The sequence below is a fragment of the Cygnus olor genome, chromosome 10, assembly GCF_009769625.2.
Source record: "Cygnus olor isolate bCygOlo1 chromosome 10, bCygOlo1.pri.v2, whole genome shotgun sequence".
NCBI classification, from domain to species: Eukaryota; Metazoa; Chordata; class Aves; order Anseriformes; family Anatidae; genus Cygnus; species Cygnus olor.
In genome coordinates, this window is record NC_049178.1 from 16,473,429 (window position 1) to 16,495,373 (window position 21,945).

Consider the following 21,945-nt stretch of genomic DNA (forward strand, 5'->3'; position numbering starts at 1 on the left):
ATTCAAGAAAAGCTAATTTGGCAACTTAACCAAATCAGTTCACTTTTTCCACAGCGCTGTCTCAAGCAAGGGTTCAAATTTACTGTCACTGTGGTCCTGTACATCATCTTTTAGGACCAAAAGTTTTGTTTCCTCTCATTGCTAACCATTCCTTCCTTCACTTGCCCTACTAGCCTATTTATTTCCCTTCTGTGTTGGCCAGACGTGTCCTCAATGATTTGAAGTGATAAACATCACCTGCAGGAATATTCCAGCTATTTTGTTGAACCTATTTTAAAGGTCTTATTCATCCTCAAATGGTAAAAATAAGTATCATGTGTTGCACTTGAAAATTTAGACTATTAATTTTACAAGGCACTATGTCATTGTTGTGCTTTAACTTTACTGTACAACACAATATGGAAATGTCCTTCTCATCTCATTCCCAACTGGTTCTAACGAGGCTAATGGATCTACATAGATAGCAGGGAAAAATAACAACTTATTGGGCTCTGAAGGCTAACTTTTCCATTTCTATTTAAAATGCAGCCTCTATTACAGAACTGTACTGGTCAACAGCAGGGCTTTTTGTTTGTCTCCCAGTACATGTTTCACAAATTGGATAAGAACCAATGAAGTTAGAATTAGCTGGTGAGAATTTGACTCACATTTATTAAGTTGAGTGAGGTTTACAATGCAGAAACTATTGATTCAATGTGCATGTTAATATGGTGCCTCAAATGAGCAGAGAGGGCTGCTTAGTTTCTGGAAAACTAACTAGCAGAACAATGTAAATGCTAAATAAAATTCCTTTTATTTACCCTATACTTTCTTGGACCTGTATTCATGGTAGAAACAGATCAATTAACCTTTTTCTTCCCAAAGGATGTAGCCAAGTGTCAGGTACAGCTGGAATTTCTCCTGTGCTCTGGTATGTTGTAGAGTCATACGTAAGTTTAAATCATGAGTGCATATGTTTACAAATCTAAAATAACATGTTTCTTTCTCCACAATTTCCATAATTCTAGCAGCATTAACAATAAAATAAAATAAAAATAATAAGAAAAAACAACTTCATACAAATAGAGCAGAGAATGTTGCTGTTTCTCACCACGCATGACATGTAGAAGCTGATACTTTCAGTATTTGGATGAAATAACAAAAGGTATTGAAATGTAAAATCTGCCATGGGAATATTTATGAATATTGCTTAAATTACATTAGAAAATGAAATTAATGCAAAGCTGCTGCTACAGCCTTTCATACAATTTAATTTATAGCTTGCATAAATAAAGGAAACAAATGAATGCATTATAACTCTTTAATTTCTTACCTTGCCCTTCTGGAGTTTCACCAAAGGGATTCACTTCAACCTGAGTGGCATCAATTTTCAAGAAAAGATTATACAGCTTCTTAATTTGATCTGCCGCCTAAATTTGATCAAGCGATTTACAGTTACCACACAGAAAAATAAAAGTTAATGTTTTCAAGGCAAAGGTAAACCATTATTGATTATTGTTAATGTATTAAATTGCACTAGCTCTACATAATTACAGCTTTTATTTCTGTTTTCTTAATCATATTTATATACTATCTACAATAGCTATAATGTGGCAATATGATACTGCATAACATTTAGTAAGCACTCATTTAAAGAGTGCATGAACTGGAGATTTTCTACAAAATAAACAGCACGATTAGTACAGACAACTTTAATTTTAAAAGTGCCTAACAGTTCATAATGACACGTTCTCCAATATGCTGAGATCTAAGTTGCATACACGTTAATCAGTCTAAATCCAGAAACCATAAAGCACTATGTGCACACAAGTGACTATAGAAAAAATATATACGTTTCTCCTTCCTACATCACTCAAATGTTTTCTTGAAGAAATTATGTCAGAAGCCTGCTCGTTTATTCCCTAAAGTATACTCTTGCTTGTTCCTTATTGCTCCTCGCCATCTCTCTCCCAGTGATGGTTTGGGGCCAAAATATTGTGACTGACTATAAACGTCCAAATCATTTGTTCATATGACATTCTTCCATTAAAAGAACAGTTTAGCCTTCAACAACAGCAACATGAACTTGCATAAAAAAATTCTCTTTGGTTCATTACACAGTGACAAGCTATTAGCTGAAATGAGTTTGCAGATGAAGAAGTATCCTAATAAAGAACCCTTCAAATTTGTTCTTTCATTACTGATCATTTAACCGAAGTATACAAACCAAAAGTATTTGGGACTTTTCGTATTAGCAAAGTGAATGAGAATAAAAATCAGAAGTCAATTTTCTCCCACAATTTCATGCCTAAGAGAAAACATTACGATTGAAAAGACTCAACCCCAATGCAGCACTACATCAGGAAGGACATGAGTGGCAGGTTGAGGAATGTCCCTACTCCCTTCGACTCAGCGATGACAAGGCTGCACCTGGAGTGCTACGTCCAATTTTGGGTCCCACGCTCCCAGACAAAGAGATGTGGAGAAAGCGGACAGGGCTACGTAGAGGGCTCCCCAAATGGCTCTGGGCCTACAACCCATGACCCGCAATGGGAGGCTGAGAGAGCTGGGCTTGTGTACTCTGGTGAAGAGGATGCTGAGGGTCAACGCAACAGCAGCCTATAACTATGGTGAAGAGCAGCTACAAAGATGAGGAACTGAACACTTCTCACTGGAGGCAGACAATACAGAAAAGATACAACAGTCACAAGCTGTGGGTTGGGGAGGTTCAAACTGAACATTAGAAAAAAAAAGTTTTCACTAGGCAGGTTCTGCAACACTGGAGAAGATTGACCAGTGTGGTCAGGGAACATCTGTCTTGGAGGCTTTCAGGGCTTGGCTAGACAAAGTCACAGCTGATGAGATCTTACGTTTGCAATGGCCCCAATTTGAGCTGGAGACTGCACCAGCTGACCTCCAGCGGTCCCTTCTGACCAACACGCCTAAGACTCTTTAAAGAGTTATACTTTGGAAGGAGCATACAAATTGCTTATGAAGTCTTCCCTGCTGAAAAGTTATTATCAGCTCAAGCATTCTCAGTGGTTTTGACTTTAAAAATTTATCAGAGTTATAAACCTGTACCCACCAAGGCAGCAGTTTCCTTGGCACAGACAGTCCAGTTGACAAACTATCCTAATACCACATTGGTAAGGCTATCACAATTACGCTAGGGACAAAGTCCCACCATGCATCCTACAGAGAATCTGGGCAACCTGAAAAACTGTTGCTGCCCCAGCATGCTGTTGTAATTTCAGCAGATCACCAAAATCACTTAAGTTTTATTCTGGGCTGCTCTATCTTTCAGCACCTCTCTGAATCAGGCAGCTTAATGTCACCATTTCCCTTTCTCAAGCCTCTTCAAGGCAAAGCATAAAATCCCAGCCTTGGACTACTGAATACATAAGCAAATACTAGGATTCATCTGAATAAAAACTACATCCCTACGATTCAGTGAATTCCTTTGAGGAGCTGATAGCATAAGGAAAGAAATGCATGCACTGCAGTATTATTTAAATGTATTGTTGAAAAGTCCATGTATAGTTGTTAATAATTAAGTACCAGAACTCTTCAAGGGTTGAAAGGTTCTACAAAATCATTTCTCCTCATTAAATATACAGCTAACTCTTCAAATGTGTGTTAATCAACTTAATGATTATGCATTTGTTAATTGCGCAGTTGGGATAGAAAATAATTAAAACTGCTGAATTAAAAATAAAGGAATTCTACAAAAATGACAGTTTGATACTATGGAAAAAAAAACAGGCAGAAGTAGCTAAATATTGTATCTGTTTTCCAGTTATTCGAGTTAAATTAAACAACCTTTTTTTCTCTGCAGAAATATTCATAAAGGCAAAACACCTTGCATACTTATGTCCCATGTGGAATTCCAATATATATAAAAAGATACTGAAAAGATAAGCTGGTAGCCTTTTGGTTTTATTTTAAGTTGAAGTAATAAAAAAGGTTTCAGTTACACAAAAAGATACACTTCCCCATGTTAAGGGCCAGATCTTCCAAAAAAAGATGTAGCCGTATAATTCACTGTGTTCTACTGGAATTCTAATGAAATAAAACACTCCTACGTGGTATCATCAATTGCTTCAAAGCCAAAGGACAAGGATTGTTTAGAACAATAAGGTCCTTAATCAAATTGGTAAATCCCGATGACAATTATATGGGGCAAGTTAGTATTTAAAATGTCAAAATGGTCTTGGTCTAATAAAAATTTAGCCTCTCATGTATGTTTGGGAAGCATTACCATACAGCTGAGCTAAAATGTCTTCAGTAAAAACTGAGGGAGTAGAGTCAAGTCACCTGCTGTTGTAAAGGTCCTTTGAAACCCAAATTTTTTGCCATCTGCAATGCCTGACGATCTTGAATGCCTTCGAAAATATCTATTTCCTCCTGTAACAATAATATGAATATTTAGTTATATTTATGCAATCTGAATGGAGATTTTTAACTTCAAAAGGAAAACACTTAGTATATATTTGCAAATTAGTAATTAAAATATGGCTGTTTGCCAAAGTTTCTCTGAGACTGAGGCTATAGCAGCTGCCTATAGGGTATGTTATAATTACCACACTATCTATGAAACAGTCCTTCCAAAAAATACATAATTCTTCAGGGTGGCATGCTGACAAGACAATGTGACACCAGTTTTCACTTTTAATTACTGTACAGATGGCGTTGACGAATATTTAGTCTGTTAATTTTTATGACATCTTCTGGAATATTTTCAAAGCAATGGTGTCACTGCCCAATAACACTGTGAAGTTTATATAATTTTAAAATGCACATTAAATATTTTTATATTTTTTGAAGAATTACACTTGTTTGTATCAATTATTTTCCCAGATGAATAGCTTGAGTACTCATTACCATGCCACAGTAATATCAACAAAAAAAAAACAACAAAAAAAAACTTAAATGTAGTCATTATTAAGAAAGCAATTATAACAGCTGTATTTCAGATGCAAAAGTTATCCAGGTACTAAGAAATAATTAACAACTAAGTCAATTAGAAAAAAAACACAGAAACAATAATCATATTGGCAGTGACCTACTTGTCAAAGAACTGTGTACCTTCCTCAAAGTGACACACCAGATCACTCATAAATACATTTCATATGTTAAATTCAACATAAAATATTAACAGCCGAATTTAAGCTCTTTCTAACCAAGCTGCAGACACGCATACTGACAAAATCAGGTGTTATACACACTTTATCGTTTACTAGATGACAGGTCTGGACTCTTATTTAGATTAATACAGTTTCTATGGTTCTTGCTATCTTCTTTCTGCACACAGAATTAGGGTAAATGGAAAAAGAAGGAAAAATTGCATATAATATTTTCGATAACTGATAAGGAAAATGTTGAATCTTAAAATATTATTTCAATACCTTAAAGATAAGTTCTGGGCTAGTAACTGCAACTTCTTCTATGTCAACACCACCCTGTGGACTGCCAACCATAACAGGTCCATTGCAGGCTCTGTCCATCAAAATTGCAAAGTATGTTTCCCTTGAAATATTCAGTGCTTCTGCAACCATCACCTAAAAATCAATACAGGGGAGAAGAAAACAGCAACATTTCTGACTGATCCATCTAGCTGGTTACACCTAATCTGAACACAGCTTTAATTCCTTGATGTGTCAATGCGCTAAAATCTTTTGCAAAGTAATAGCAAGTACAAATTAACAGAACCAGTAAGAGACAGTATTTCCATCTGCTGTGATCAAGCACAGAACATTGTGGCTCACATTTTCTTCTAAGCCTTAAAAAGCAGCAGTTTGATACTTGCTCTCCTGAAAAGAAACATTTGTTCCATTGCTTTTACAAGACAATATAACCCAGTCATTTTTTTTCAATAAATCTCCTCTCCCTAAAAGAGAGGGTCCCCTGATGCTGCTATTCTCATATTCAATAAACACTACAAACCAGGAACCTAGTGCTGATTTTTCCAAGAGGAGAATCAGAGCTGCTGCAAAGACAACCTCCACAATACCTTTTCATTCCCGACAAGCACTTTAACATGTTGCCCCCCCAAAAATTTGAGTCACAAGGGACTGGTCTTGCGAATCACATACGTGTAAGGGCATATGTTGGCTTTCTGATGCATCCCATCAATAGTGCCACTCCTTACCAGCAAAGCCTCACGTTTAGACTCTCAACCTCCTTCTCACGGAAGACCACCTCCTACACTTAAAATCTTAGCACTGAATGCCTGCCTAAATATTTCTTAAAGAAATGAGGATATAGCTAATTCTGCCATCCAGCTTTGTACTTTAACTTTAGAGACAAGCAGATGTGCACCCTCAGATATTGGCACCTTCTAAAAACACAGGAATTTGTTTTTCCAAAAAGCTACTCATTTTTACGTATCACTATAAACTACAGAGCCAGTTTGTACCAATATCTGACAGATACTTCTGCATGTAACAAAAAATTATTCAAGTCCTACATGTTTTGAATCTACAAGTACTCATATTAAGAATGAGGGGGAACGGCCCATGTAAATTCTTCATTACAGTTTTTTCTCTCCTCCCAAAAATATGCCGAAAGTTGAAGTCCTTTCCATTTCAGTATTACAAAAACTAAGCCCTCATCTCTATCTGAACTGTGTTTTTTGCAGCAGTTTAACAATAACTGTAAAAGCAATTTTAGAAACTAGGTAGTTTTACTATTGGAAAAGGACTCAAAAAATGTAGGTTTTGATGGAAGAATACCAAATTTCCCCAAATGTTCTTCATTTTAAAAAACATCTGCATATGATTGTTACTAATTGTTCCTTACAATCGTAACAGGTGCCGTAATCTCAGGTGCAAAGACTGTAGCTCTGCTATGCACTGCTAGCGCTCTGCTCTAGGACGGCAGTTTTGCTTTTCAACCTGGAAGCTGAGCAGTCACATCTGCACTTTAATTTGCACTACAGCTTCTCCCTCTTGACAACCAATCTCTTAAGCATAGTTTCATATCTTTCAATGGAAGCAGCGGAAATCAGGAAAAATATTTCCTTAAGATTAATATAATTAAAAAGGATTAAATGGCAATGTCTTTTTAATGTGGTCTGTTTATCAGGTGACAGTTTTGAAAAATGACTGTAGACAAAGATCATCACTCTGAATGAAAGATAAGGTGAAATTCATTCTATCAGTCAGCAGTTCAAACTCTGGAGGTGCAAGAGGCATGCACACACCTGCAGTCTTAAAACTCTGCCTACCCAGTGAGATGTGTTCCATCAAGTAAATATTTCTGGGGCTTTCATACTTTAAGGACTATAAACAAGAAAGATGCACTATACTTTCACCCAAGTCGCTTTTTTGACGTTCTACTCCTGAGTACATACGAAATAATGTACTTACCTTCTGCCAGGTTGTACATCTCAACAGAACAGAAAAAAAAGTAAGAGACAAGGAATTAAATGAAATGCATTGCTCCGAATGCAAGGAAAGATGCTATTTCTTTATTGTGTTTTGACTTCGGAAAGATACTCTTTATAGTAGTTTTGCTTCTTTCTACTTTTACCTTTCCTCATTCATGGAAGATAGTGTAATGTAAAGAAAGAGCTCAAACAAGCAACTGTTCAAAGCAAACTAAGGAAAACTAGGGGAAAGGAGACAACTAAGAAAACAAAAAACTACCATATCTCTTAAAAGCATCTGCCTATTTTAGACTACTATAAAAGGGATGCTAAAAGCCCACTTCAGAAACATAGTTCAGCTACCTGCCACAATTCATCAAATTAAAAGCAAAGATATGGAAAGCATCCTTGAGTTGCTACAATTAGACCTTTTACCTGAGTGAATGGTTTCACCTTCGTATGTATCCTGCATCAATGTATCTGAAAAATGTGAGTTATTTGCTTTAGACTCAGGTCAAACAAAACCACCTGGTCCTACTGGAACTTGTCAGAGTTGTTCATTTTCCAGAGTGCTCAGGATCCAGGCCAGACTTATGATGGGAATCAGCACAATGAGTCTTTAGGACTACGTTTACAAGCACAGCAGGTGGAACATGTATTATTAGATCAGGTATCTTTTCCACTGCTGCTTCAGAGCCAAGTTTCTTCTTACCACTGATAATTAACCATGCCAACATTACCAAATACTTCTGTCTTACCTCACAAAACTACTGCTAGTCTGTCTACTCTGTAATTGGCGAGCTTATTGTAGAGTACAAATTTTTGTCAGATGGTCCAACATCTCTCACTTCTCCCAATGGAAACAGTTACTTTCCTTCACCATCCTCCCTTTCTGCTGTAGAGCAAAAACAGGGAGACTGGCATTAAATATTATTTGTTAAAGGCTACCCATCATTCACTTGACAAAACTAAAGCAAATCCATAATGAACAGTTAAGAAGGGTGCAATTAAATCTATAAACTCTTAACTTTTCTGATATTTTGTCTGTTTGCTTATGACAAAGAAGTATCCAGTTTAGCACATCTGGTTTATATTTAAGCTATCTAGCTTACCACATCAGGCTTATATTTAAAGAGCCCTGGGGAAAAAAATATTTTTCTTCAAAATTTCACGAGAACTTCAAGATTTCCTTCTTACAAACAAATCATTACCTAAAAAATTAAGTCACATCTAATTTCACAAGGATAACTATAACAGCTCTTTATACTGAATCAAATATTCAAAATGTTAATCGTTACTGCTTGGAGAGAAAACACAGGTAGCAAATTATCAGGTTGTTATGATAAGAGAAGACTGTTTTCTCAGATAACCAGGCTCTCCAAATTCCAAGCTGCCGTAAGAGGATTTTATGTAAACTCACAAAATAGCTTACAAGTTATGAAGTAACTGAGTAGCCTGCTATTTATTTAAGAAACAGTCTAAAAAAGCACAAACACACTTTAAATTCTGCACAAGCTGAGAAAGCAATCTGAAAACTCCATTTTCTGTTCCATAATTACTCTAATTGTACGAAAATTCTTTTCTCTTTCCTTACAAAAACATATAAAAGGTGACTTCCATTCCCTGACTTGACACTAACTCATTGTTTGCCTTGCAGAAAGTGATTTAATAACTATTTTCCTTCTGAAAAAAAAAAAAAATAATAAAAATAAAATTTTACTATTTATTTGCTTATTTTTAAACATAAGAATTCCCTCAGATTTTCAAAAACAGCCAAAAGTTCAAAAAATGTAAAAATATGCCTTTTCTTTTCAGGGTGAACTGCAATTTTCTTTAAGTACAAGTAAACGTGCATTCTTACATATACACACAGAGAGAACAAATGCCTTGAAACTGAACAAAATTGCCTTCTATTCTCAACTTTCCTACTCCTCTAGCAAATATGAAGAGTCTGTCTGGCATTTTCTGTGCACTACTAATTGCCCACTGCATTAAATGACAGCCTAGACACAGCTAAACCCATTTTTATTCACATTTCTGTAGTTTGTCCCTTGATTAAAGTTTCATTGTTTGGCATTGCAGTCTTGATACTGCAAACCTGAATGCCTCAAATCCTTTAACTATCTTCAAGATCCTAGAATGGGCTAAACTTGAGAAAGATAGATGTTTTTAAAAGACACTTTTTTTTTTTCTTCCAGGGAATGGTCTTTTTGGTGACACAGATGCATCATTTTAAGCAGGTTTTCTTCAACTCTCTAACAAACAATGAGGATACCATTAACCAATCTGTTACATATTTAATTACTTTAAAACAAGATATATGATCTTACCATAAATTGCCAAGACTCAAGATCTTGACAGCAAAATTATTTAAAACTTACTATTACCTTGTTACTTATCTGTGTGATAAACATATCAATTAGCCTATGACTTTCAAGAGTTAACTGTATAATCAGAATGTAACATCTGACAATAGACAATCAGCTTCTCTCAGTAAAGATTTATCATGAATCCATGTTAAAATGCTTACAAAGTATTTTTACAAAGTATTTCCTGCAAAGTTTTCATGCAACTCAATGGAAAAAATACACTATCAAGGCTACTTTCCTGTGCCATCAAAATAAATCTCTGAAGTTCAGCAGCACAAACTTCACCTTACACTTCATATATGCCCTTGCTGCTTACTCTTGACTGTTATTTACACAAGAAAGATGGGGATGGGAAGGAAAGTTAAATCTTCTATAGCTATTCTATACGTGATACGGAAGTCATCTTAATATAAATCCTTTAAATAATCTTACTCAGAAATTCCCAAGAGTGACACCTTTCTTTCATTTCTATCAATTTCAAAGAAAACGTACATGTTTCCTTTTCAGAACTGAACATATAAATGAATAGACTTGCACTCTGACAAAAGAATGAAATTTCCTGTATTGATGCATTTTAAGTAGCTCAACTACAGGAAAAGAATAAAACCAAGGAATTTATAAAGGCAAGCTGCTTTTACAATACACAATTCTCAAAGCAGAGTGCCTTAATATTGGAAATGTATATCCTTTTTTATAACCTTAGTGTTATCACCATCTCCGACAGACATGCCTTAATAGTAATACTGTTCCTTCTTTTTAATATCTAGTATTTCTTTTTAACAGCACCTATCAGGAGTGATGGTAATTTGCTGTCCTTGCTCCCCAAGAGAAGAACCACCTGAGCACCTTCCTCCAGCCCTCATTAGATAGCAGCTTTCCAGACAAGTGTTCCCCTTCTATGCTAATACCAAGCTGTTCACTATATATTAAAAAGTGAACTGCAATTCCTTTCTGCTCATGCCAAATTATCTCTTGGCATCAGATACAGTGTGGGTCTTGACTATGCACCTGTTTGAGGATCTTTGTGCAGACAAACAAAGCAAAAGATAAAAACATATGTAGTAGGTAGGTAATTGCTAGAATTTCCTTACTTTGAGAACTGTACTAAGCTAGAAGTGAATCTTGAATTGAAAATTAATTACAACACACTAGCTCAACTCAACCATGACCATGCCCACATTTTACCATGCATCCACAACATGTTAAAAACAAAATACTTTCAATCACAACTATTTTATTTTTTATTTTTTAAATTGAGATCATTCTCATGCAAAATCATCTTTAATATATCTTAAAAATAAAGATAAAAATATCTTTAATGATGGTTGCCCAAAGTTAGCGGTGAATGAAGATAATAATACTGCAAGTTATTGTGTATATATTACTTCTCTTAGCAGACAGTCTATATGCATGTACAGCTATGCTATATAGAGTTCTGCTAGCATTTAGTATATATTTGATAAAGGATGAAGCTACGAGAAACTAGGTATGCTGAATTTGATAGACAAAGCATATGCATACAAAGATAAAAAGTGTAATATATTTTTTTCTTTCAACAACCAGATGAAAGAAATCTGACGTTGGAAAAGGAATGGAAAAAAAATCTATGGCATACACCTCAACATGTTAATATACGCTGTAGCTAAACACAGTTCTCAACTTTTAAGAGGCAAATATCTTACCTTTTTCACTGTCACTCCATCCTTTGGAGTTTGCTTTGTTGACAGATTGTACCCAATCATCTGTTTAGCAAGCTGTTCAACAGTCTTCAGGCTACAAACAAAGGAAAAAGGTTAGCTTATTGAAAGATATTAAAAGAAAGTCAAATAGCTATTGTAAACAGCTTAAATATTACAACAAAAGCAATTTATTCACACTTTTTCAATTTTAAAGACTTACTCTTTAGTTAGATGGACTCCTCCTTTCAATCCACTGTTGAAAATACCTTTTCCTCTCCCTCCAGCCAGAATCTGTGCCTTTAGAACAATTTCCTTTGCCTCTGTGAAAGAAACACAATGCTATTCTATCATGTGTCATTTATTGAGCTTGTTAGCTTAAGTTTAAAAAGTATTTCCTGGTTAGATTATTTAAAAACAATGTGATGTTCAAAACTAGCGAGCAATAAAGCGAAAGTCAATTCACCACTTTTATAAAGCAACCTTGAAAAAACATATGGAGATTAAAGGATAAATATATAGTAACTATCAGCTGGATAAATATGACATTATTTAGATAAAAATCATGCTATTAATACTACATAACCTGCATATCAAACTGTATGCTGATATCGTTTGTTGGCTTACACTCTGGCATGTTTTTTTTAAATCACGAATCAAACCATAATTTCTCTTGAATGCAGAAAAAAAATTTTCATCAAGGAAAATACATTCCAGTCCTTGCTCTGAATACATGAAAGTAAAGCTATGGATGTGGTCATAAAAGAGGAAATTCTCATCCCCCTCAAAACTGATGCTGGCATCACCAGGTAAATGCAGAGCAAGGGAAAACAGGTTATCCTCTTCACATGAGACAAGACATCAAGAAGCTTTGGCAATGTGAGTGCAACAGTAACAAGTGTAGCAAGACAGTGATAAAAGTAATTGCAGCGAGACACGTTCCAAAGAGAAGAGATCTTTATATCCTTACTGAGTAAAATGGGGAAAAGAAAAAAACAACAACAAACAAACAAAACCATCCTTCATGATCTCTTCAGCTCCATGGATGCTTCTTGAACCATAAAGATCTTCCAGGTGGCTATAAGATGTTTATCAATAATGAATACTGTCTCTTCTTACAATTATCATAAAATTACTAGGTATTTTGCAAAAAAGTCTGAGATCCTAAAATTAACATATCCTGTCCTAAATTAATCATGGCCTAAAGGATAAAATTGTTGTTTTGTGACTGAGTCGATACCCTCTGAAGTCTGCAGGGATCTCTGACTTTACTAATATTTGGATGAGGTCACCCCTTGAATCAAAACAGTCGATGTAAGTATGCAAGAAAACACAACAATTTGTTATTAAATTGACAGACTTAGTGCTTAAGTGGCACAGAAGATATAGATACTTACAGTCAAGCAGACGCAGGCTTTCTAGGTTTGTGTTACATATAAATATTTTACAGAAGACTGAATACACTTTTGGATATGAGGTCATTTTTGGTGAAGCCCAGTTCTAACACAGCATCATTTCAAAGTTTGAGGATAATACAGCAACAAGAAAGCAAGTTGTTTATTAGGACAGAAAAGATACTATAAAATAAATATATTCTAATTTCTACATTAAGACAGAAATGTATTTTTAACATAGCTATTGAAGGTATTGTACCAGGAGATGCCCAAAGACAAAATCCCTCCAGATGTTAATCCATTCAGTAACACCTGACATACATCACTCTGAAACTTAAAAGCCTTCTCCTTGAAAATATTTCATGCATTCCAATATATTCATGTTCTGAGCTCCCTATTATTCATGCCACTGCAAGGCAGATAACAAGGAAATTTAAATGCAACAAAAAGTTTTATATCAAGTATTTTATAAGCACACAAATTATTAAGATGAATTAAAAATATAAATCACTTTCCGATCTGCAGAAGCAAACCCTAAAATCCCTATAGCTGCTGTGATAAAGAATCTAATATAGTGTTGTTAATAGATGCTGCAAGCATTTAATTAGATCCGTTTAGGTGCCAACCATCCCAACAGCGTTTTGGGATGAGTTTTGGTTGTCAGTGGTACGTGATGTCAGCTGGGCCAGTGACCCTTGCCCTCTGTGCCACCCATCACTAGGCCAGCAACTCCATTTTAGTCCTAACTGGCACGCTACAGAGCGCAGATTATCTTCATTTGGCTACAACAAATGAAGGTAAAGAAAGGTAATAATGTCTATGTTTTTATAATCCACTAGAGGACTATCAAGGAAATACAATGACTTCAGAAAAACAACTATCAAAACCATAAATAAACAAACTAGAAAATAACCATAACCATGTAAGGATTAGACGTGAAGAACTAATCAATATAGTAGCTCAGCAGAGCACAGTACAGCAGGTTCTTCTTGCCCTGGGGAAAGCAACAAGAAGCAATTTAATTCAATAGTTATTTGCCCAAGCTCTGTAAAATGAAGTAAACCAGCCAGATCTTGTTTTATAGTAACTAGGCTTGATCGTTCAGTACTTACCAAGTTGACTCACTACTTAACATCACCATTTTATTTAAAGAGCTGATCTCTTGAAACGGTCACACGGAGCTGTTTTTATGCCATCTCCTGCCTGAATTCCCAAATTATGTTATGGAAGTCTACCCGCAAAGAAAAACATGGTTTAAGCTGGAATGTATGAAGCAATTCACCTTCACCTTCATTTGTAGGCTCTAACAAAAATAAATAAAATCTAGAAAGCTGTATATAAAGTCAATATTGTACTCATTAAAAACAAAAAGCTGTAATTAATTTCAATTAGCACCCTTCCAAACTTCTGTAGTAAGGTTGGAAAAATGTTAAGGAAGGATTGTGTGGTTATAAATACTGCATTTGAAGAGAACCTAGCACAAGCAACATGTCTTTACACACCCACAAAGTACAGTGCAACATTTTCAACAGCATTGCATTTGGTAATTAAGGCTCCAATGAACTTCTGTTTATGTCCGTTGACCGATAAACCTTTGTATAAAATTAAAAAAACAAAACAAACAAAACAAAACACACAGCTTGTTTCTTGACTGCATATAGATTTGTTGTCACAGATTTAAAAATTTCTTTCACATTAAAAATAATACAAAAAAAGACTGTTCGTTAAGTGTCACTAATTTAGCAGCAAATAGTTGCAAACTGCTCCTTGCAGATTAATGACGCATTTCTGGTAACAGCATGTGTTCTTAACTAATTTTAACTTGGACACATTAATATCTCAGACTTAACAGTTTATTAACTGAATCATATATACATACACATGCTAATTTTACATTACCCTACAGAAAAAAATGATAAAAGAGTCCTTTAAAAATGGAATAAAAATACATCTTGTTCCTAAGCCAGATGCCATTAAATAAGTGAGACCAGCAGTCCTCAGAAATGTCTTCAGAGTTTAAGATTACACAACTGTAGTTGGGTCTAACTATGTTTCTAACAAATTTAACCTAACACCATAGGAAAAAGACTTAAGTACTTCTATTTTAAATAAATTCAGTTGTTTTGGCAGAACAGAATACAAAACTCCAAGGCACAAGCATCCTTCACATTGCACTGAACAAAACATCTCCTTCCCTTCAGTCAGCGTTGTGAATACCAGTGGCAGAGATCCTCCTTGCGATTGCAACAGGCTCAGTTCTATAATGAAAGCCTATTTAGAATCAATAAAATCTGTCCTGCTTTGGGAGCTATGATTACTCTGGTCCATTGGTACTGCTTGCAGCAAAAATGAACAGCTTGTTCTCAGCCCACTGCTGTGTATATTTAACTACTGAATTCTTCATCATGAAACAATATCCTGAGAACCATAGTTCTGCCTGTTATATGCTACACTAATTTATCACCTGTGAACAACTTACCATTATTATTGATATGACTGTGTGATTGCAAATTAGGCGTGTTAAAAATTACATTAACACGTGCTGTAGCTTACCAAAATTAAACTGCTGTATAGAATAGACAATGCAAGACAGCACAGTATTAGGCCTCACTCTTGCCTGTTTAGGAAAAAAATAAATTATAGCAGTGCACTGGGGACTACACTGGCAAGGCATCACACACTGCAGAATTAGAGCATGAGACTGAACGGGAGGCAGTCTCATACAAAATCCTAATCACATCTCTGTCTCACCAAGTGACTTTTTGCAGCTCAGCTTCTCTATCTGCAGGGGTTCTGGGAAAATTAATTACCGTTTGCACCTCTTAAAAATGCAGAACCTGATTCAGTATTACATTCATGTATTTTTACCCCAGTGTCGGGCAGCTGATGACAAGAGAAGGGCCAAACCCAGGCATCCCTCTTGTTACGAGGTTAGGACATGTTGCAAAAGAGATGGAAGTAACCCAGTGCCATGGGAACACTGCAATGAAGACAAACTAAGGACATGCCAAATTAACATCTCACAGACGCAGCAACTCCTCACTGACCCGAACAGAAGCACAAACACAGAGCCCACAGCCTCATGAGAGCCCATCCACAAAGGCAGCAGGGGTCAGTGAGACTCCTCCATCCTTCAATACGCCCCAAATGACCCCAGCCACATTGGGGTTTGGCAGGTATTAGTTTTAAGCACTCTGCTAGCCACCCTTCTTTGCCCAGTATCATTGGGTTGTGCTGTATGTAGGGCAGAGCTCTTCAAGCACTCCCCCTTCCCAAAGTCCTGTGAGAGCTAGATGGGGTACTTCCATTTGCAAGCAGCTCCAAACTCTCTATCTTCAGAAGGAGGCCAACCTAATAATGCATTTACCCAGTAAAACTCCTCCGAGGAACACAAATTGCATTGTTACCTTTGGACACGTGCAACTTCAAGCTTCCCTTTGTCTGGTCAAGCTTTAATCACCATCTTTTTCATGACTGTCTATAATATTACTCCAATAAGGACTGGCTGGGATGCCCACAGGATGACCAATTTCCAGCAAGCCATGACACCGATTTACTGATTTCACTGATTTACTGATTTTCTAAAACAGAGCTTCTCTTCCCAATACACTTCTCCCTTCTGCCACCCTCCCCTGCCCCTCATTTGATGAAAATAAGTGAGACATTACAGAAGTTTTTCTGACAGTAGTTACACCTCACTTCAGACAGCACAAGAACCAAAGCATCACCAAAACCCAGAATGCCTACATGCTGCTCCTACTTCAGTTTCCCCATCAGTGGTGATCGAAAAAGCTCAAGTGCAGAAGTGCCTGCTAGGGATTCCGGATGACCTCCCCCATGTTGCTTCTCTGCAGTTTAAAGCTTGTCTTCCACAACATAGAGTTCCCCTTACAAGGTCAAATTTGGGGTTTGGATTTCATTTTTTTTTTTTCCTACCTCTAGCTGATTCAACAGTAAAAACTTTCACTCTCAGTAACGAAACCTACTTTTCTGGATCTCATCTGTCCTCTTTTGTTGTTGCTACTTTTGTCTTTCTCGTTTTAACTACCACTACAGGACTTTCTAACTTCCCTTTGGGAAAGACCAGCTTTCATTTATTTTCCAAAGTTTCAGCCATCCCATTACACTGCTTAGGCAGGATCCTGCCAGGTGCTCACTATTCTTTAACAACACTCTTGTCCAGGCACACTCTGGTGTACTTATGGCAGCACAAGAAGGAAGAGAGAAGAATAAAAGCTGTAAGGATGAACGATAATATTTAAAAATGGTAATCGAGCATAATTCCCAGATTGAACTCTGAATCCCAAAGTTGCTATAAGAACCGTTCGTATTTGTGCCACTCTACATGAACTTCCTCTGAAATCTGAGACAGCTTTTCCCACGGAGCAAGTCTTGCTACTGCTTCTGCTGCCCCACAACTCCTGAGCACTGCGGGGACGTCTGAGATGCTCCTATGCCCTGCTGAGGAAGCAGATCGAGACGGGAAATGGAAGCTGTCCACAACAAGATTCATCCCACATCTACAAAATTACTGGTGTGCTTCAACATCTTCAGAATGAATTGCACAACTGATTTGTGTTCCCCCCTACCCTTATTTTAAACTTAACTCCCTTCCTCTGTTATTTCCATCCTTCTGCTCTGTAACACCTAAAAGAATTATGTTCTTACACATCTAGTTTCTACAACCTTTGGTTTTCAGACTGGTTTAAAGTTAAATAAATCATCCTTTTCATGACTCCACGCTTTTGAATATATTGTATATTTATTGCTAGATTATAAGCCTCATTAAAATCTATAATGATAAATTAGTCAGTCTCTTGATTCTGTCAGTGCTGTTATTAATTGCTTTCATAACCATTACTACACACTTCACCGGTGATAAAAATTTTAAAGCTAGATAAAATTAACTAAGCTAAAGCTCACTCTTAATAGTGCACTCTTAAACCTCAAAGTGAAAGTAATCATACTTCTTATATTTAAGTTAAAGTTGATAAATTACTTATATAGCAAACAGAACCTCACTACATCCAGCAGCATGCAAAAATATGCACCTTGAGGCAGGGATCCAAAGAAAAGTTTTCACATTAAAATTCTTTCATTGTACATGCATGTTTAAAATTTTATCAGAAATCTCGTTTCTGGTAATTTGCCAACCTTTACGAGTTTCTCTTTTCAACCTAAATTCTCATTATTTTTAATGTAATTTTGCTCTGGAATAGACCCAGGGTTTAGACAAACTACTACCTGTCATCTTCTCTTACAAACACAAGAGGAGACATGGTTTGAAAAATCCATCAGAGGGGGAACAAATTCTTCACGTGGTGGAAGAGCACTGAAGTCTATTGACAGAACCAGCAAAAGCTTTTTATGCCAGCTCTCAGACAACATCCATCCTACAGGTAAAACAGAGAAAGACAAGTTCTGTAACCTGCAACACCAGCGTGCCCTCTTGCAGCATACTGTATAGTACATACTGAACAAAACAAAAATCCATGCAAGTGTATTTTCTTCTGTCATTGTACCCACCACTTTCATTCTTTATGACTTCATAGTATTCTTTTTAATATTCACATGAAAACATTTTTCTCCTCTTTGGACAATTTCAGTCTAAGAAACTGCAAAAGCAAGCAATGAATACTTTTGCTGTGTATCGGTTGTGATTCCCTATTACCTGACACCATCATGAAAGCACCTCAGTCTAATCTATTAGTATGCACTGAGATTTATTAGAAATTTGGGCATGCAAAATTGTGTGGTTCAATAATCAGATATGGACTTAGAATTTACCTGTTTTCCTTATAAATATAAAATACTTAGAAATCTTGCAATGTATCTTTCTTAAAACACTGAAAATTAAAAACTCATCATTTTACCTGATTTTTAGCAAGTTATTTCTCTCCACATTTCACTTATGCCTAAAGTACAAAAAAGAGTTACAGCGAAACAAATTTACTTACAATTTCTTAGTTTCTTTACCTTTCAAAGTTTCCAGGGATTTCAAGTTTCCCTTGCCAAAGTATCCCGAAAACATTTAGTTTTTTAAATACATATATATATGTATAAACATATTTCAAAGTTAACAGATTCAGGCAGTTTAACTGTGTCTTAAATTCTTGATTGAATTCCATAACTCTATTTGTTTTAATGCAATTCAGAGAACAGGTTTCATGCAATCTGTAGTGTTGAAGTAAAGCAGTCATTAAGAACCAACACTGCTCTCGCCCCTAACTGCAACAATACTCACACCTGTTTTCCTGGAAGGATTTCAAAACTTTATTCTTTGTGATTATGTATAAGGCATAAGGCAGACAAGCCAGAAAAAAAAAAAAAAAAGTCTTTTTCAACTGATTCTGATTCTTTTACCCATTACTGAACTGCAGACATTACTTTGAAAAATTTGTACTTAATGTCGAAAACATAAAAACTGGTAAACATATATTAGATCTTCCATAATTTACTTTTAAGCATAAAAGAGTGGTAGTAGAATATATTTTTAAATAGGGAGCATAAAATAGGAAACCTAAGCAAGAAACAAGGGAATTCACATGGTAAAAAAACAAAAACAACAAAAAACACAAACAAACATAAAGACAACTGCAACATCACCACCATTAATTAAGTTTCAATTTGATTAGCTTTACGAAGGAAGAGGAAAGTAAAAGATGGTATAAAAACCTTTAATCCCCTGGGACAAGCCTTTAGTTTCTGATCATGGAAGAACAACATTAATGATTTATATCACACTGTAAAGCAGCTGTTTAAACATTCAGTGTTCTTAATTTTAACCAGCAGCTTCCTAGCTGAACTAACAATATTGGTGACCATGCACTGTACCAACGTACACAGTCTCTCTTCTTGTCTTAGCTTCTGTTTGTCCCCTTAGTTTTCTTTATGGATTTATAAAGAGCTGCTTGTTACTATACACAGTCACAACATACACTGTACGAGGACACTGGACAAGCTGTTAGTTCCATTAGCTTAATAATAGATTTTTGAGTGTGATTTTTTTTTCCACATTCCATGGAAAGCCAAAATTACAAAGCCATATGGTGCTTCATAAGTAACAATTAAAAGTTATTTTCTAATCTTTATGCACAAAAAAGACAACACCAAACCACCAACCCACACCACCATAAAAATACATATGGGCACAAGGGCACGAAGGAAATGAAGCTCTGGAATGTCTGCAGCTGTCCAGGAGGATCCAAGCACTTCCTCAGCTTCTTCCCCACTCACACATTTCCAGTCCGTGCTAACTCTGGATATTACAATTAATGACAATGTATGCCTCAAAGCTCATAATTAAGGCTCTCTTTTGAAACTGCAATGTCATAACAACAGCTTGTACAAAGATCTGTGTACCACAATGCATGTTCTGATTCTGATACTCCTCTATACCCCTTGCATGGATTTGTTAACAGCTTTGTCCCTACCCAGGCACAAGCATTTGCAGAGCTCTGCCAGTCAGAGAAGTCCCATCCGTACTGGGATCTGGGAGGCCATCGGCTTACTGCAGGACCCTGCTATTTTTCCAGCAATTCACACTATCCAACACAGGCATCCAACTGTAATTGAACTGTTCTACTCCCACGTAAATGAAACTTAAGCTGTTGCTCCAAATGATCCCCTAGCAGCCCCCTTCCTCCTTTCTGACCCTTTTAACACCTTCTGTATGTGCTAATTGTAGAGCAACTAGATACGGGACTCTCGCTTGGGTACCCAAAGTTAGATAAACTCTTAACGTTTCTTATGTAAAATGGAAATAACAGGGCTGGCTACCTTACTCGGACACTTCTGGACTAAGACCTGCATATGGGAAGGGAAGGTTTCCTTAGAAGCACCTTGTATAACTGCTTTTATTACCCCTACTACTGGAAGTCAAACTGATGGGGAGAGAGATTTTGTTGTTTTTTTTCATGAGCACCCAGACTGCAGAGCACACGCTAGCCCTGGGTAGCTGGAAAGCAGCATTCACCACCAGCACAGGCAGATCCAAACACATTCACTCACCATATAAATGATTCTTATCATCTGCACATCTCCTGGGGACAATATTAACAAGAGATTTTGCTAAACAAAGAGCAATAGGAAGAAAATATATCAAAAACTTAGACATCAACGTATTATTTTAAAGTCGAGAGGATTGTATACCTTTCTAAATATACCTACTTTTAAATCTGCTGAATTCTTGCATTCAAAAGTACTGTACACTGTGATCTTTGTCGATTCTCAAGAGAGCAATTTTGTCAAATTCATCTTTTGTGGAAAGATATTTTGAGGCTATACTGAAGATAAGCCAAAGAGAAGAAAATTTAACATCCTTTCAAATTCATAATCACAGGATTTTTTTTTTTCCCCTAACAGTCTATGCACTGCTTTTATATATAATATATACACACATATATGTAGATCTACCAGCATAAAGATTTCATTAATCTAAAAACTTAAAACGGAATATTCATGTTCTAAAGTACAGAATATAAAAATTATGGTAAGTGCAGGGACAAAAGAAAAGAAAAAAAATGTTCTCCTTTGTGTATTTTATTAAAAATGATCTAAATTTAACTGCTGTTTGCATAATGCAATAATATTCAATTAAAGTCAAGCCTGTAACTTCAGTTAATACTAATATAACCTAAAAGTATTCAGCAAGAAATATACATACCTAAGAACTTTACAGGTCTGACTGAAAATACTACAGTACTTTGGAATGTGTAGCTTGAGAAGATAGATATACACAAACTTACAGATAGTATCTTGTATACAAAAACACTAAGTTTAGCTACTAAAGAGAACGCTCCACAATATTGCCTGCAAACGTAATGATCCTTTCCCAAAATGTGCACTTCCAAAACACGTTACACCTAAGTAGGTCTAACATATCTCACCAACCCACATCACACCAGACATACTATATTTTCTTCTCAGTTTGAAAGCGCTGTGGCAAGTCCATATATACATCTAGATAATATGTTACAGTGTAAGAAATGGGTTGCTCTTTTGTACAAAGCTTGTTATTGAGCAATTTGTGAATCTTCGTATTGTGAACATCTCAAATTCTGTATTAATCAATCTGGTTTCAGTCAATGATCTTGTAGGCACACTGTTAGAGACACAGGAAAGCCATCCCTGGGAATGGGATCTTTTTTCCTGGAAAGATA

The 21,945-nt window shown here is 36.0% G+C and overlaps 1 protein-coding gene across 1 annotated transcript in view; it reads right to left on the minus strand.

The window, feature by feature from the left end:
• The window catches only part of SUCLG2 (succinate-CoA ligase GDP-forming subunit beta), a 115,064-nt gene that overhangs the window by 52,089 nt on the left and 41,030 nt on the right, over positions 1–21,945 (minus strand). The window contains exons 3-7 of the mRNA XM_040568463.1: positions 11,614–11,713; positions 11,397–11,487; positions 5,385–5,537; positions 4,294–4,383; positions 1,313–1,409 (exon numbers count right to left, since the gene is read on the minus strand). Of these exons, the coding sequence (XP_040424397.1) occupies positions 1,313–1,409; positions 4,294–4,383; positions 5,385–5,537; positions 11,397–11,487; positions 11,614–11,713 (531 nt within the window). The remainder of the gene's footprint in view (positions 1–1,312; positions 1,410–4,293; positions 4,384–5,384; positions 5,538–11,396; positions 11,488–11,613; positions 11,714–21,945) is intronic.